The sequence below is a fragment of the Hemicordylus capensis genome, chromosome 2 (assembly GCF_027244095.1).
Source record: "Hemicordylus capensis ecotype Gifberg chromosome 2, rHemCap1.1.pri, whole genome shotgun sequence".
Taxonomy (NCBI): domain Eukaryota; kingdom Metazoa; phylum Chordata; class Lepidosauria; order Squamata; family Cordylidae; genus Hemicordylus; species Hemicordylus capensis.
The window spans coordinates 197794953-197809573 of NC_069658.1; the positions used below are offsets into that span (position 1 = coordinate 197794953).

The window sequence follows — 14621 nt, forward strand, 5'->3', positions numbered from 1 at the left end:
GAGAGAGAAAGCAGAACATATTAGGTGACTCAGAGAGTTCCAAAGCTTTTAATTTCTAGGCCACTTCAAGCCACTTTCTGAATGCTGATCTGGTGACAGGAACAACAGAACTTTCAAGGCAGCATCCTTTGAGCATTCTGATCCAAGGGATATTCCACAGTAGAGGAGATGCTCATTCCCTTAAATGGATGGGGAGGCCAAAGGCCAGAATTTGTAAGAGGCAAGAGAACTGAGAGTATGTGGAATATGGGAAGAGAAGTACCACTGTGGGATTGGAGCATGGGAGAAAGAATTACGAGAGTTTGAATCTAAAAGAACTGCTAAAGTGGCCTTTGATGGGTGTTTCCAGATGGAGAAATACTCCAGTTTAGATCAGAAATTCTTACTGCATCTCTACTCAACATACAAATTATGCTCTTGGCTGTTGTGCAATTTTGCAGTCATGGGGATGCGGCGCTTGATACTCACTGTGCAGGCGCACCCGCCAACAGGCCAACCAGCTGCTGCGTCTGCAACCCACCGTCACCACCATTGGGTGGGAGGCCTGCTCCACTTGGCTGCTCACCCCCCACCCCCGGTGGGGAGGATGGAAAATATTGGCGGGGTGGGCACAGAGAAGTGGCGCGTCGGTGGGGCTCTGGGGAGGCCCCCCGATCATTTGGAGGGCCACCTGACAACAGGAGCAGCAGTGGCAGTGCCACTGGTTTAAAAAAAATTAATAGGGGGCCTCAAGGTTGGGGAGGGGGCCTCCAAAGCCCTTCAGATCTGGGATCCTTTTTGTCCTAGGTGCGCCACTGGTGCCCTTCACCCTCTCCCACATCCAAATCTTTGTTAAAATGTGAAGATCAACATAGGGAGAAATTGTGTCCAATAACAATTTCAGGCTGAGACACTTAAGGTACAGGGTAGGAGTAAGACCCTGAGTGATTAGTCTGGAGAGTTAAACACTCTAACATTCAAAATTAGCTCCACATCTGCCTGAGTTTCTTACCGTCTGACCTTTGGGACCCAAAGGCCCAGTTGCACCTTGAGGCCCAGGTGGTCCACGGGGCCCAGGAAAACCAGGAGCACCAGCAATACCAGGACCACCCTGTTGACAGTAACGAGAAAAGGAACAGTGTAGAAGTAAGAAACACAGATGCCTTAATGTGCTATATAGTGAGGAGGAGTAGGAGTAGACTTTATTTCAATCAAAGACCAGATACAATAACAAAGTACACACTGCATAATAATACATTGCTCCATCAACAATATCTTGTTATCCCGCCATTTATTTTTTCTAGTCAGTGGTACTTAGTGGGCTGCGCCAAGCTAATGGTTAATACCGATAAAAAAATCTGGGCCAAAAAGGTGGTACCTGATCTTGCCAACAACTATGCAGAATTTGGCCACCTTGAGACAAATTGCTATATTCTGGTCCAAAAGAAAATAAGTAAGATAGAATGCTTCAGTCCGGCCAGGAAGAGACAATAAAAAAGGGGTAATAAGAAGGTTCCGTTTTTCCTTATAAAACTTGCAATTTAAAATATATATGTTCAATTGACTCCACTGAACTTAAATCACATGGACATATTCATTATATGGGATGTTCCAGAATTTTCCGAACAGAACAGCCAAAGGTAAGACATTGCATGTTGCCAAAGTAAAAGCTCTTCTATAACTGGGGGCTGTTAGACTAGACAGAGATAGTTCGCCAGTTCAGAATTACAATTTATTATTTCCAGGTTCAAATAGATAGATGCTATATTCGTATCATTTTGATGTTCAATATTGTTTATCCTCTGCTTTATTGCCTCCTTGGCCTGCTGATATCCTAATTAGGCTGTGATCCAAAGTGGATCTTCCTTCACAGAAATATGCTTGCTCTTCAGCTATACAGTCTTCTATTTCAAGCCAGTCTTTCAACTTCCATAAAAGGTGTTTCACATGAAGCCTACAAATTATGTTTAAAAGACGAACAGGCCGATAGTTGGCAGGGTCTGCTCTATTACCTTTCTTTAAAATAGGAAATATAATCACTCCCCAATCCCTTGGGATTTGAGCGGTTTGATAGATAAATGAAAAAAAGAGGCCAAAATAGGCACCCACCAGTCTGAATTAGCCTTAATTAATTCGATTGGTATTGGATCTTGACCTGGCACCTTCCCCGCCTCTCCCAATTGTGAAGTCAAGTCTTTGACCTCCACTATGGAAACTGGTGGCCAATCAGGTAACGTCCAAAATAATTTCAGATTCAACCGGGGATTGTTTGTTATCAGAATAGAATTTATAAAAGTGCTTTCCCCAAATCACTGCTGGAATACAATAACCCGGTCTAGATGGCCCATTGATGGCCCATTCTGTGATAATACACTAGAACCATTCAAAATTCTTATCCCTCGCTGCTTGTATTAACTGTTGCCAGGATGCGTTCATAGCAGTTCTCTTTTTAAATGTTAGCAAGGCTTTGTATTGTTTTTTTTAATGTTGTAGTAATATTGAGGGTGTTACATTAGAATTTGCTTGTCTATATTGCAGAAAATGTCTTTATACAGTGAGTTATCTACATAAGAACAACCCTGCTGGATCAGGCCCAAGGCCCATCTAGTCCAGCATCCTGTTTCACACAGTGGCCCACCAGATGCCGCTGGAAGCCACAGGCAGGAGTTGAGGGCACGCCCTCTCTCCTGCTGTTACTCCCCTGCTGCAACTGGTACTCAGAGGCATCCTGCCTTTGAGGCTGGAGGTGGCCTATAGCCTCCAGCTATCAGCCATTGATAGTCCTCTCCTCCATGAAGTTGTCCAAATCCCTCTTAAAGCTATCCAGGTTGTTGGCTGTCTAATCTGTAATATAACAGATTACTAGATAACTCACTCTATAACACAGATCTGTACTCAATACTTTCATGTGATGTGTAGCTGAGACCAGAGGCGATGGAATGTTCTCCAGCTCTTCAACAACATCAGTTCCACCTATCAAATTCTTCTCTATTTTCATGCCAAAGTAATGAAGTACTCACCGCGGATCCTTTGGCACCAGGGATCCCATCAGTTCCAGGGTTGCCCTAAAAACAAAAAATATATACTGAAGAAAACACTTCTGATGAATGGTTGCTGGATCTTTACCCTGTTTCTTTCCAAGAGGGCTATACAAATTGCTAAGGAACAGGCCATGAAAAGAAGGATTTTAGAAGAACTTGTGCTGTTTTCAGCTAAGGAACAGGGGGAATGGGTGATCTGAGAATGGCAAAGCTGGAAAGGGAAAGGTACAAGGACTGCATACAGTAATGTGCCATAATCTCTCAATAAAACTAAAGTATATCCAGAAAAGCAAATGACCATACCATTAATGTACCTGGAAATACTGAGAATGCTAGTGTAATTCACACTTTGTTGCATAACCTGTCTTGATTAGCTCTACACATCCAGGTTCTTCGTTGGAAAGTAAGTACCTTACTAAACAGGTCATAACACTTTTGGAATATCCATACTTCTGTTTGGACAAGCAGCTTGCATTTCTCTCATTCCAACTATGGCCCCACCCTCCCTCCACTATCAGAATCCTTTTCTTTCTTTCTTTTTTAAAGTATCAAAACAGATTTTGCACATCTACTGATTTACCATGGAATCTATCTTCTTCTGTGAGGGAGGGGGTTGTTCTCTGACCTTGCACATCCCCAGCAATTTCACAATCCTACAGACACCCTTCATGATTTCCCACTTTGAGGTACATTAAAAAAATTAAAATGCACATAAAATTATTAGCATACACAGGTATGCACCATGTACTTGCAAAAATTTAGCTCATCACATTCAAATCTGGGGCAGGGCTGGATTAATCATCATGCAATGTTCACTGCATCATAGGCCCCACATAATTTAAGGCCCTGCTATGGCCTACTTAACTAGGCTATTTTTCAAAGATGAAAATAGAAAAATCTAGCTCCCTGTCCTGAACATCTTTAAAATTTCTGCCACTCATAACATGATAGTTGCCCCCTTACAGAAATACAAGGAGAACTGGCAATATTTCCAAATGTAGACAAACTTTAATATCTGATAATATGGCTAGACGCTAGAGGACGACAGGAGTGTGGGTGACTGTGTGCATATATGTGGACAGATACACTTTCTGTTTATGGGTCAGGGGACATCAGAGTATTGTTTAGCAGAGAACCTCACTGGTCTTTATTCAACACACCTGATTTGGTGGGTGGAAAATAACCCAGTTAAAAGATAAAGAACTAGCCATGCACTTAAAGGTAGGGGTGTACACGGGACTGTTTCTAGCGGTTTGGTTCAAATTCGGTCTGAACTGCCAGTCTGTGAACCAGTTCGGTAGAACCAATCCGCAGTCCAGTCTGTTCAATCGAACTGGGTCGAACCACTTCAACCCGGTCCAACAGCCCGAGGGACTATGCTTGTAAAGGGGAATGGGGCCTGCCTTTAAAGGGCTTCTAAGGATGGCCGGTGGGGTGGGGAGAGGGCACCTCACTGGCACTGGATCCTCTAAACTCTGGTGCTTCCCCCCAGCACCACGCCACCACTGTACGAGCCACGCTGCTGGTGAGGGAGGGGAAGCATCAGGGTTTAGAGGAGCAGCTGGTGCTGGTAAGGTGCACTCTTACAGCCCCTTAGAAGTCTTTTAAAGGCAAGATTTCCCTTTGCTTGTAAAGGGGAATCCTCACCCGATCCCCATTTACAAGCATAGCCCCTTGAACTGGTTTGAACCAGTCTGTAATGGACCGGGACTAGTTTGGTTCTAACTCGGACCGGCCCTAATCCTAACCAGTCAAACTGGGTCGGTTTGAATCGAACCCTGTTTGATTCGAACCAGTTCTGCACACCCCTACTGAAAGGTTGTGTGAATCCTCCCTTGACACTGCCATCTGCTGGTGGTTTGTGTACTTACACCTAATTCTATTCCTTCCTATTGCTTGGGAGCTTGGGATCATCTAGTTGGGTGTCTTCTGAAACAATGCAGCTGGGAAAGCAAGGAATATTTTGGCATGTATCTACTGGTGATGGGAAAAAAGCAAATGCAAGAGAGCAATCAAATTGCTCTCTCACTACAGAAATGATTTGCCTACTAGGAATCAAGGTGATTTCTGCCACACAAGTTGGATAATACTTTGACAAACCTTTATTTAGGTAGAGTGGTTTTCTCCCCTTGCTAATAGGAATGTGGTGACCAGATCAGCCACAGATTCCAGTTATCAAGCTGCCAGGGTTAGATTATGCACAACAGAAGACCAGCCAAATTGGTGACCTGCTGTAGTCTGATTGTACAGAATGCTCCAGGGCAAAAAAAGTATGCCCATGTGGAACAATGTACTTATAGGTTAGGGGACCTCAGAACAAAGTTCAACAGAGATTTGGAAATCCTTTCATCTTCATGCCCTTGGAAGGGCCAGGCATATTCTGGTTCTCATTTTAAGAACTGGCTACTTACTGGTGCTCCTGCAGGTCCAGGAGAGCCGGGGGTTCCAGATTCACCTCGGGAGCCTTGAGCGCCCTCAGGTCCACGAGCACCAGTGGGACCAGCTTCACCCTTGAAAAGCAACGAGAAAAGGATCATTAAGACTAGAGACCAAAGAAAACATGGTGGAAGAATCCACTAGCATGTTGAAACACTGTTTTCTGCTATAAGCAAACAAACCTGGTTAACATCTGAATGCAGTGGAGAAAGCACAACTGGGCTCTTTGCAATCAGTCCAGTCTTTGGATATTATCCAAGAGGCCTGCTTGAAGCCCTCAGTCATGAACCTGGGTAACCTTGGGTCAACAGCTTTCCATTTTCATCTTTCTGCATTTTCAGACCTTACAGTTCTGATTCAAATGTATCCTATCCTTGCTAAAGGCAGTTCTGTTCTGGACCATGTGATGCCTGAAAGAATGTACTCCAAATAACAAGAAAAGATTAGCCTTAGATCAAAGGTAGGCAACCTTTGGCAATCCAGCTGTTGAACTACAACTCCCACAACAATAAATTGTGGCTAGGGATGATGGGAATTGTAACAGTTGGAGTGCTAAAGGCTGCCTACCCCTTCCCTAGATAGTCAGTCACTCCACATTTTTCTAGAATGGCATCCTTCACACAAGGACCAATGCTGCTGCTTAAAAAACACCACAATATTTATTTTACTTCCTTTGGCCTAACCCAACAGTTTTCAGACTATCTGTCTCCAGGGAACCCTTTACATGTTGACTTGTTGACCAAGAAACTCCTGCATGTTTGCCATGGAATCCAAACATGTTACAGAGAAATCTGGGGCATGATCTAGGGCACACACCTATTGCATGTAAAGCACTGGCTGGTCCTGTTAGGCCTTACTGTTGCTCCATTAGAACTGCATATGTGACCTAAAACATACCAAAAATCTACTGCAACTGTGCATTGTAGGGAAGGATCAGTGGTGGTAAGTAAATTCTTGTACCAGGGAAAGACTGTCTGCCACTGCTGACCTTCAGGTAACCTGAAGAAACACCTGCTTCTGCATCAATCTACCTGTTCAATAAGATAGTCTTTGGAGCCCTCCTCTGGATGCCCCTTCCATCTGAGGTGAGACAAGTGCTGACTAGAGAGAGGGCCTTCTTGGTATTGGTTCTCACTTTCAAATTTTTCTTCCCATCAAGGCTTGTCTGGCACTACTGTTATTTTTCTGTACTAGTCAATAACATTGTATTTCCCCATACCGCTAGCTTTATTGTTGCTTAATTCTTGCTAACTGTGTTTTATTCTGTGTTTTATTAGCCATTTCCCCCAGGATTCCGTCTTGGGAATCCTGTTGAAGGTGTAGTATATATGTGAGTAAAAACAAACAATAAAACCTTATTGAAGAGCTTTGATAAGCTTCCAAAAAACCCCAGATTTCACAGAATACAGTTTGATAACCATTGCCCTAGCACAAAAGACTTCACAAGAAAAGAAAAACCAGTGGACCCAATCATGTTTTGCAGAGATGTGTGATGGCCACAATTTATACTTGTAGTAAACCATAATTTATACTTGTAATAGACCTGAAGTTATTTTGTGGGATGCATGGGCTCTTTAACAACTTCTACAATAAAACAAAAGTAAAATGCTGTAGCTCACTGACAGAATGAATGCTTTGCTTGAATAAGGTCTGGGGTTCAATCCCTGGCATCTATCTCCATGTCAAAAAGGATAACAGTGCTGAGGAAAAACTCAGCTGGAGTGGACAGCCCTGCCTAGGTGGACTAATGATCTGACCTGGGGCACACCTACGTCCAAAAGTAGCCCAGACCTGAAGGGCATCAGAGGCTGCACCCATCGCAAGACCCACCTTAATTTTTTTAAAAAAAAAAATCCTGCTGCCACCCTACCGCTGCTCCTGTCTCCAGGGAGGGGGGCTCCAAATGATGGGGGGGATCCCCAGAGCCTCACCACTGCCCTGCACCCATCCCGCCACTGCCCCATGCCCACCGCTGCCCTGCTGCCATCCCATGCCGATATTTGTGTCATGGCTCAGACTTCTGACTCAGAAGAGTCAGAGCAGGAGCATTCACCTGCTAGTGAGGGCTCAGAGGCACAACAACAGGATTTGGCAGGGAGACCAGACTCTGGGGCTGAGGATTCGGAACAGCTGCCAGACATGATTTCTGAGGAGGAGGAGCCTGGGGTTTCACCTGTCTTGAGAAGACATCTCAAGAGGCAAGCTCAGTGGGAGTCATGCAGGCGCAGGAGATAACAAGAGAGGAAGTAGAAGTGCTGACTCAGGGAAGCCTGGTTGGCAGCTGGTTCTCTTGAACCATATATATTTAGCAGTCTGTCAATTGCTCAGATGCTGTTAGCAACATCGCTGACCGCAGTCCGTGTGCTATTCTGAATTCCTAACTTTTCCGAATTCCAGTTTGCCCTTGTTTATGCTTTCCTGCTTTGTTCCGTTAATTCCTTGTTTCTGGTGTCCTTCACTCTTTCATTCTTCGCTCTGTGTTTTCTATTCAGTTATTGTTAGAGGGGGGTACCTAGTTCAGTTCAGGGTGACTTAATTCATTTACTATTTTCTTTGTGAGCCTTTTATTTTCCTTCATGTAGCTTTGCTGCTGCTTTCTGTTAACTTGCAGGAGGAGTGCTGAAGGGGGTTGTAAATCCTGTTGGGTGAGCCGAGCTAACAGATTTATGACAATTTGCCATCTTCACCACCGGGGGTGGGTGGTGTGCAGCAAGTGAAGCAGGCCTCCCCCCCACCCATGGTGGCGGCAGCCTGTCCACCAGACAGGCCAGCTCCACCACAGGTGGGTGGGGGAGAGGCCAGCTCCACCGCAGGCGAGGCCTGCTCCACTTGCCACTCACACCCCACCCCCAGCGGGGAAGATAGCAAATATCGGCATAGGCAGCAGCATGAGGGCAGGGCAGTGGGGCTCTGGGAGGGCCCCCAATCATTCAGAGGCCCAGGGACTATTGAGATACTCTCCTGGAGTCAAGCAGGTGGTAAAAGTCTTCTGTGATTTATCAGTTACAGCACAAGCCATACAGTGCCTGATTACATTTTCAATGTGTTTGTCCATATCTGGTCACCAAAAACTTTCTCCAATTTGCCTTTTAGTCAAGCTCATGCCCAGGTGACCTCTATGGGCAATTTTGATCACTTTTGCTTGTAAAGAAGTTGGCACCAGCAAACAATCAGTCCTCAGCACCAGCTCATTGAGAAGAAACAGGTCAATTGCTATATGCATGTATAGTTGAAGGTGTTCAAGTGCCTTGTTTTTGCGTAGCCATCCATGTAAGGTTTAAGTTCAGTAAGCACTTGATAAGTACTAAGGGCCACTTTCCATTCAGATACGTGATCACTCCATGAGTGGATGAAGCTATTTGCACAATTACTACTCCTTCATCCTCGTCTTCTCGGATCCCCTCTTGGCCTGGAAATGGAAGTCGAGATAAACGATCTGCAGTTGCATTCCGAAAACCTGGCAGATATTCCACTTGGAAATCAAAATAAATAAGTCTGGTGATCCATTTGGCTATCCTTGGGGTTGCTTGACTTGATCCCCGAGTAATAATTAAAGCAGATAGGGGTTTATTGTTTGACCGTAAAGTGAATTTTCTACCCCACAAGTAAGTCCTGAAGTGCCTCACCACCCAGAAACATGCTAGAGCTTCTTTTTCCAATGACAGAATACATCTTCTTTGAAGCAGTAATCACTCCTGAAGCAAAAACAACTGTAACTTCCCTGTCCCCTTTTTGCTGGGTCAAGACAGCACCCAAACCATATTCAAAAGCATCAGTGGTTACAACAGTGTGCCTGTTGGTGTCAAAAGAGCAGGGCTTTCATCAGTGGCTGATTTGATAGTTTGAAAACTAGCCTTGCAGAATGCATCCCGGATAAATGCTACATTCTTTTTAAAAAGAAGATGCAATGGAGCAATGTTCGAGGCAAATTGTCTAACAAATTTAGATTAATAAAGAGTCCTAAAAATGATTGTAGTGCATCCTTGTGTGGCTCTGGTGCTTCCCAAATAGCTTTCACTAAGTCTGTTTTGGGATGTAAGACACTCTGAGATAATGTGTGTCCCAAATACGTCACCGAGTGCATGCAAAACGGACATTTCTCTGCAGAGATAGTAAGTCCATGGTGTCAAAGTTTTTTTTAAGACTTCTGTCAGTTTAGCATCATGCTCCTCAATGGTTTTGCCATACACTAAAAAGTCATCCTGAAAGTAAGTGATGCCATCCATAGCCCCCCAAACTGCATGCATCACTCTGTGGAATACCAAAGCTGCAGAGGCTAATCCAAAGGGCAGTCTTTTAAATTGAAAGAAACCCTCTGGGTACTGAAGGCTGTGTATTTGTAAGAACTTTTGAGCAGAGGAGTTTTATGATAGGCTGAAGACAAGTCCAAAGCTGTGAACACAAAGGCCTCGTTCAGAGTAAGCAGCATTTCATTGATATTGGGTAATGGATCACAATCCACTACCATGTTAAATATTAAATAAATAAATAAATGTTGGAGTTCACAATTCTACACACATTCAAAGTGTACTGTTTGGTTTCCGTACAAGAACAATGGGAGACACCCATTCTGATGAATCAACAGGCTCTATGATGTCAACATGCTGTAGTCTTGAAACCTCCTCTTTAAGTGGTTGGCGTAATGCTATAAGTACATTCTTCACTTTGTGTTGTACAGGTATTGCATTTGCCTACATCTGAATTTTATGTTTGAAATGTATGGCAGTGACAGGAGTATCAGCAACAACTGAGAAATCAGCAATCAAATCAGCATATGGATGCTCCATCATCTGTAATACGGGTTCTGTGCTATTTGGGTGTAACGTAGATTTTTCTGTTTCCAACCCAACATTGAGACTCCTGTTTGTGACGCATACACTTTCTCTTCTGCATTACATCCATTGTATTCCAGGAAAGCAGTGAAGTATCCATTTATGGCAATAGGGGAACCTCCATATTTCCATGGGTGGATGTCTGAAGGCTGCCGGTGCAGATCTGAGGTAGTGAAGATTTTCTTGTAAAGTAGATGAGAATTGATAGTAAACAGAGAACCAGAATCAGCCATCATCCGCACTTCATGGCCATTAAGTGGAACAGCCTGGATTTCAGGAGGTGGGTTTTGAGGTACGAGAGATTTGGCACAGTGAAGAGCAGTGTTAACTCTAAGGCGTGCACATGTGCACATGCTCACAAGATTTCTGATGTCAGTAGAAAGCAGTGTAGGAATGTAGGCCCAGTAATGCAATTAAATGAGGTTGCAGGAACATTCACAAGCTTTGCAGGCTCACACATTTAGCTGGTTCAAAATCTCATCACCAAATGTTTTATAGCTGCTTCCCTCATACACACAAGGAAATCTTATGTGGATTTAACTAAAGGTTTATTCAGCAACAACTCCATTTTCTCTTTCTCCTTCCCCTCTCTTTTCTTTCTGATTCCTCCCCCAAACTCTCTACAGGGACAAATGTCCAAACAAACAAACTGCAAAAGATACCTGGACAGGACACAACAGGCAGGATATACAATAATTATTTCAGATAAATAAATGTAAGACTCTCATCAAAAATTCCAAAATCAAGAGACAGCATCCCTGTGGAATGTATTTAGCACTGTAGTGCTGTGATTTACTCAAATTATTCTGAAGGGCCATTACTTCAAAATAAGGTACACTGAAGGCACCTAATGGTGCAGCAGGGAAATGACTTGACTAGCAAGCCAGAGGTTGCCAGTGGTCTTGTGGTAGCAAGCATGACTTGTCCCCATAGCTAAGCAGGGTCTGCCCTGGTTGCATCTGAATGGGAGACTTGATGTGTGAGCACTGCAAGAGATTCCCCTCAGGGGATGAAGCCACTCTGGGAAGAGCAGAAGGTTCCAAGTTCCCTCCCTGGCATCTCCAAGATAGGGCTGAGAGAGATTCCTGCCTGCAACCTTGGAGAAGCCGCTGCCAGTCTGTGAAGACAATACTGAGCTAGATAGACCAATGGTCTGACTCAGTATATGGCAGCTTCCTGTGTTCCTATGTTTCCCAGACTATGGGAAACACCTATATTGGGCAGCAGCGATATAGGAAGATGCTGAAAGGCATCATCTCATACTGCACAGGAAATGGCAATGGTAAACCCCTCCTGTATTCTACCAAAGACAACCACAGCGCTCTGTGGTCGCCAGGCGACACCGACTCAATGGCACACTTTATCTTTAAGCAATGATTGGGCTTTTCTATACTACAGGCAAACGAGCATAACCAGGTTTTACTGTCCTGCCCTTCTCCCAAGTGACTCTAGGAATTGTAGAGTTCCTGTGTGTGGAATGGTGGGAGGAGGATTTCTATGAGTTCTCAGAAGGTCAGTGGTGAAACCTAACTCATGTTTCCTTGGGAAACCATTGCTGTTGCTGCTTATCTACTATTGTTGCAGCATAATATTTCTTAAGCAAAGGAAGAACAGTTTACATTGCTGTATATAACATGGGCAGTTCCTTCGTTTCTCCTTTACTTGGCAACTGAGTAGATTATTTCATTTTTATTCTTTTTCCAGTATCAGTCCTGTAGTACCAGCTCTCCAAAGTGTCCTAAAGAAACACTCGTTTTCATTTCCCTCTTTCTCCTGCTCCAGTGACCCTCATCATACTACTGTGTGGCACTACTGTGTGACCCTCAACTTACTGCTGTGTGGCCCTCCCCCCTCCCCCCACTGCCCCATCCTCCGCTCCATCTTTTTTATAATGAGGACACTGATTGTTATTGAAGGCCCATTGTCAATTCCTGTCAGAGTCAGACATTCCACAAAAGGCCTTCCTTTCCCCACCACCACACACATACAGGCTGCCTCTTCACTGACTGGTAACCGTAGAAACCAGTCCTCAGAGAGATTAGCAACCTGAAGCCATATGCCACACCACATGGCAACGGAAGGTCTTTCTCCATTTTCCCTTGCCCTAATAGGCCCTCCATTAACAAAATCAGATACACACTGAGCTGAGATGGGAGGGAAGGACTGCACATACTGTTACTGCCCCTCAGAAAGAGGAGACGTGCACTGGCTGCCAGAAGAGTTGATTACCCGATTGCCTTGACCCTTTGGACAAAAATCTGTGCTCCATAATAAAACACTCACTGGCTTGAATACAGTCAGAAACTGAGCACTGCCATTCCTACTGTCTGGATGACATTTTAACTGAGAAGACTTCAGATGTTACCGAAAAAGCACCATTGAATGCCAAGGAATTTCCACAATCAGCTAGTGGTGCTTCTTATAAGGAGAACTAGCACAAAATGTTGTGGATATAAAAGCAGAGGAAGTTCCTCTTCAAAGATTAGAAGAAGCACTGCCGGTTGGATTGCAGGAATCAGTTCAGTTGGCAGTGTATTTGCTAATCCAAAACCAGAAACTTCTAGATTTCTTATATGCTCTCAAGTTGAGGTACAATGGTATGCATGAGTAGGGCTCCTAGCCAAGGGCACCATTTGGCGGGGTGGGGGGGGGGAGTAGAGGGACTGCTTCCAGCCCCCTTGTCTTTCATAATGCATCTGTGTGTGACTATCTCATGGAAGCATCTATACTTCTGTTCAGCTCACAAGTTCTGCACCCTGACTGCTATTGAGATACTAACCATTAAAGAGGCTAATTATAAGGATGCATGCCAAAGGAAGAAATCCCTTTGTATTTAAAAGCATGGCCATTTGACCTATGCTCTTAAAACACTGGGCCGCATGCAGACTAGTTAGTCATAACTAAGCACCATTGAACAAGGAGACAAGTCAGTCATGATTAGCTTAAGTCCTACGGATTTCAATAGGACTTAGTCATGACGAATTTAGTCTGGATGCTGACCACTGATTTTGCAGCAGTTTCATCTTGAATACATCCAAGAATGGGCCTTTAAGCTGAGAGTAGCAAGCATGACTTGTCCACTTAAGCTAAGCAGGATCTGCCCTGGTTGCATACGAAAGGGAGATGAGAAGTGTGAGCGCGGTAAGATATTCCCCTTAGGGGATGGAGCCGCTCCGGGAAGAGAATCTAGGCTTCCAAGATCCTTCTCTGGCATCTCTAAGATAGGGCTGAGAGTGATTCCTGCCTGCAGCCTTAGAGAACCTGCTGCCAGTCTGTGTAGACAATACTGAGCGAGATGAACCTATGGTCTGGCTCAGTATACGGCAGCTTCCTATGTTCCAATGTTCCTAGACCCAATCTCAAAAGGTTTCACTAAGAGCACAATGAGTCTTGAAAATGGCATAATTCTCTGGGTACAAACATAATCCAGACCTGCTTTCTCCTTGTAATGGTTTTATGGCTTACCAGATTTTCCATATTCCCACAGCACTAGTAAATAATGCACCAGCAAATGCAGGAAAAATTACAAGAAAAGTGGTATGAGAAGGCAGAAGCTCAATGTAGCCCAAAACCTCTCTTTCTACAATAACCCTAAACTCTGGTCCTGAATTGTGGCAATGGATGTTAAATGAAGGCAAAACTAAAGCCTCATTCACACATTCGATTCAACCCACATTGAATCTGTGTACAGTGTATGCACATACAAATTTGTATGCAAGGTCAGTTACCTATAAATTGTGTTCACTGAACATACAGTAGTACACTTCCTATCTGTACTCTGTATCTGAAGGGCCTGTACCTAGTTTCACTTTTATAGTGAACACATGTACAGTGATTCTCACACACACACACACACACACACACACACACACACACACGTACATGTGCACAGGAACTTGTACACAGGTACAACATAACATCTGAACAGGGCATAAGAGATAGGACCAACTGGGATTTCCCCAGTCCCAAGCTGCCTTCAGGAGGCACAGGGCTATGGAAATCCAGGTTGCCTATTTGCTTTCCAGCTCAGAACCTACCTCAACAAATAGCCAAGAAATAATTAAGAAACATTTTTAAAATCTCAGCAACAGAACATACACTCTGTTTGTGGTGCTATCACTTAAGGAAAAGTCTGAGGGCTTTTTAATTCAACCTTTCTGTACTGGACCAAATGTTCTTCCTAGAAGATGCAAATATTGTGTGGTCCCAGTTTACAGCCAAATTTTAAGTCTGAATTATTTGCAACCGAACCCAAATCACATTTACTCCAAAGTAGTTCTGTGGGACTCCCACATATGTCTGGATAAGACTGCAGCCTTAAAATGACATTTCC

At 44.1% G+C, this 14621-nt stretch overlaps 1 protein-coding gene across 3 annotated transcripts in view; it reads right to left on the reverse strand.

Moving 5' to 3' along the window:
* COL2A1 (collagen type II alpha 1 chain) overlaps window positions 1–14621 on the reverse strand; it is a 137781-nt gene that overhangs the window by 77206 nt on the left and 45954 nt on the right. For all 3 annotated transcript variants that reach the window (XM_053298390.1, XM_053298391.1, XM_053298392.1), the window contains 3 exons: window positions 5432–5530; window positions 3000–3044; window positions 992–1090 (listed from right to left, as the gene is read on the reverse strand). In XM_053298390.1, coding sequence (XP_053154365.1) covers window positions 992–1090; window positions 3000–3044; window positions 5432–5530 — 243 coding nt within the window. The remainder of the gene's footprint in view (window positions 1–991; window positions 1091–2999; window positions 3045–5431; window positions 5531–14621) is intronic.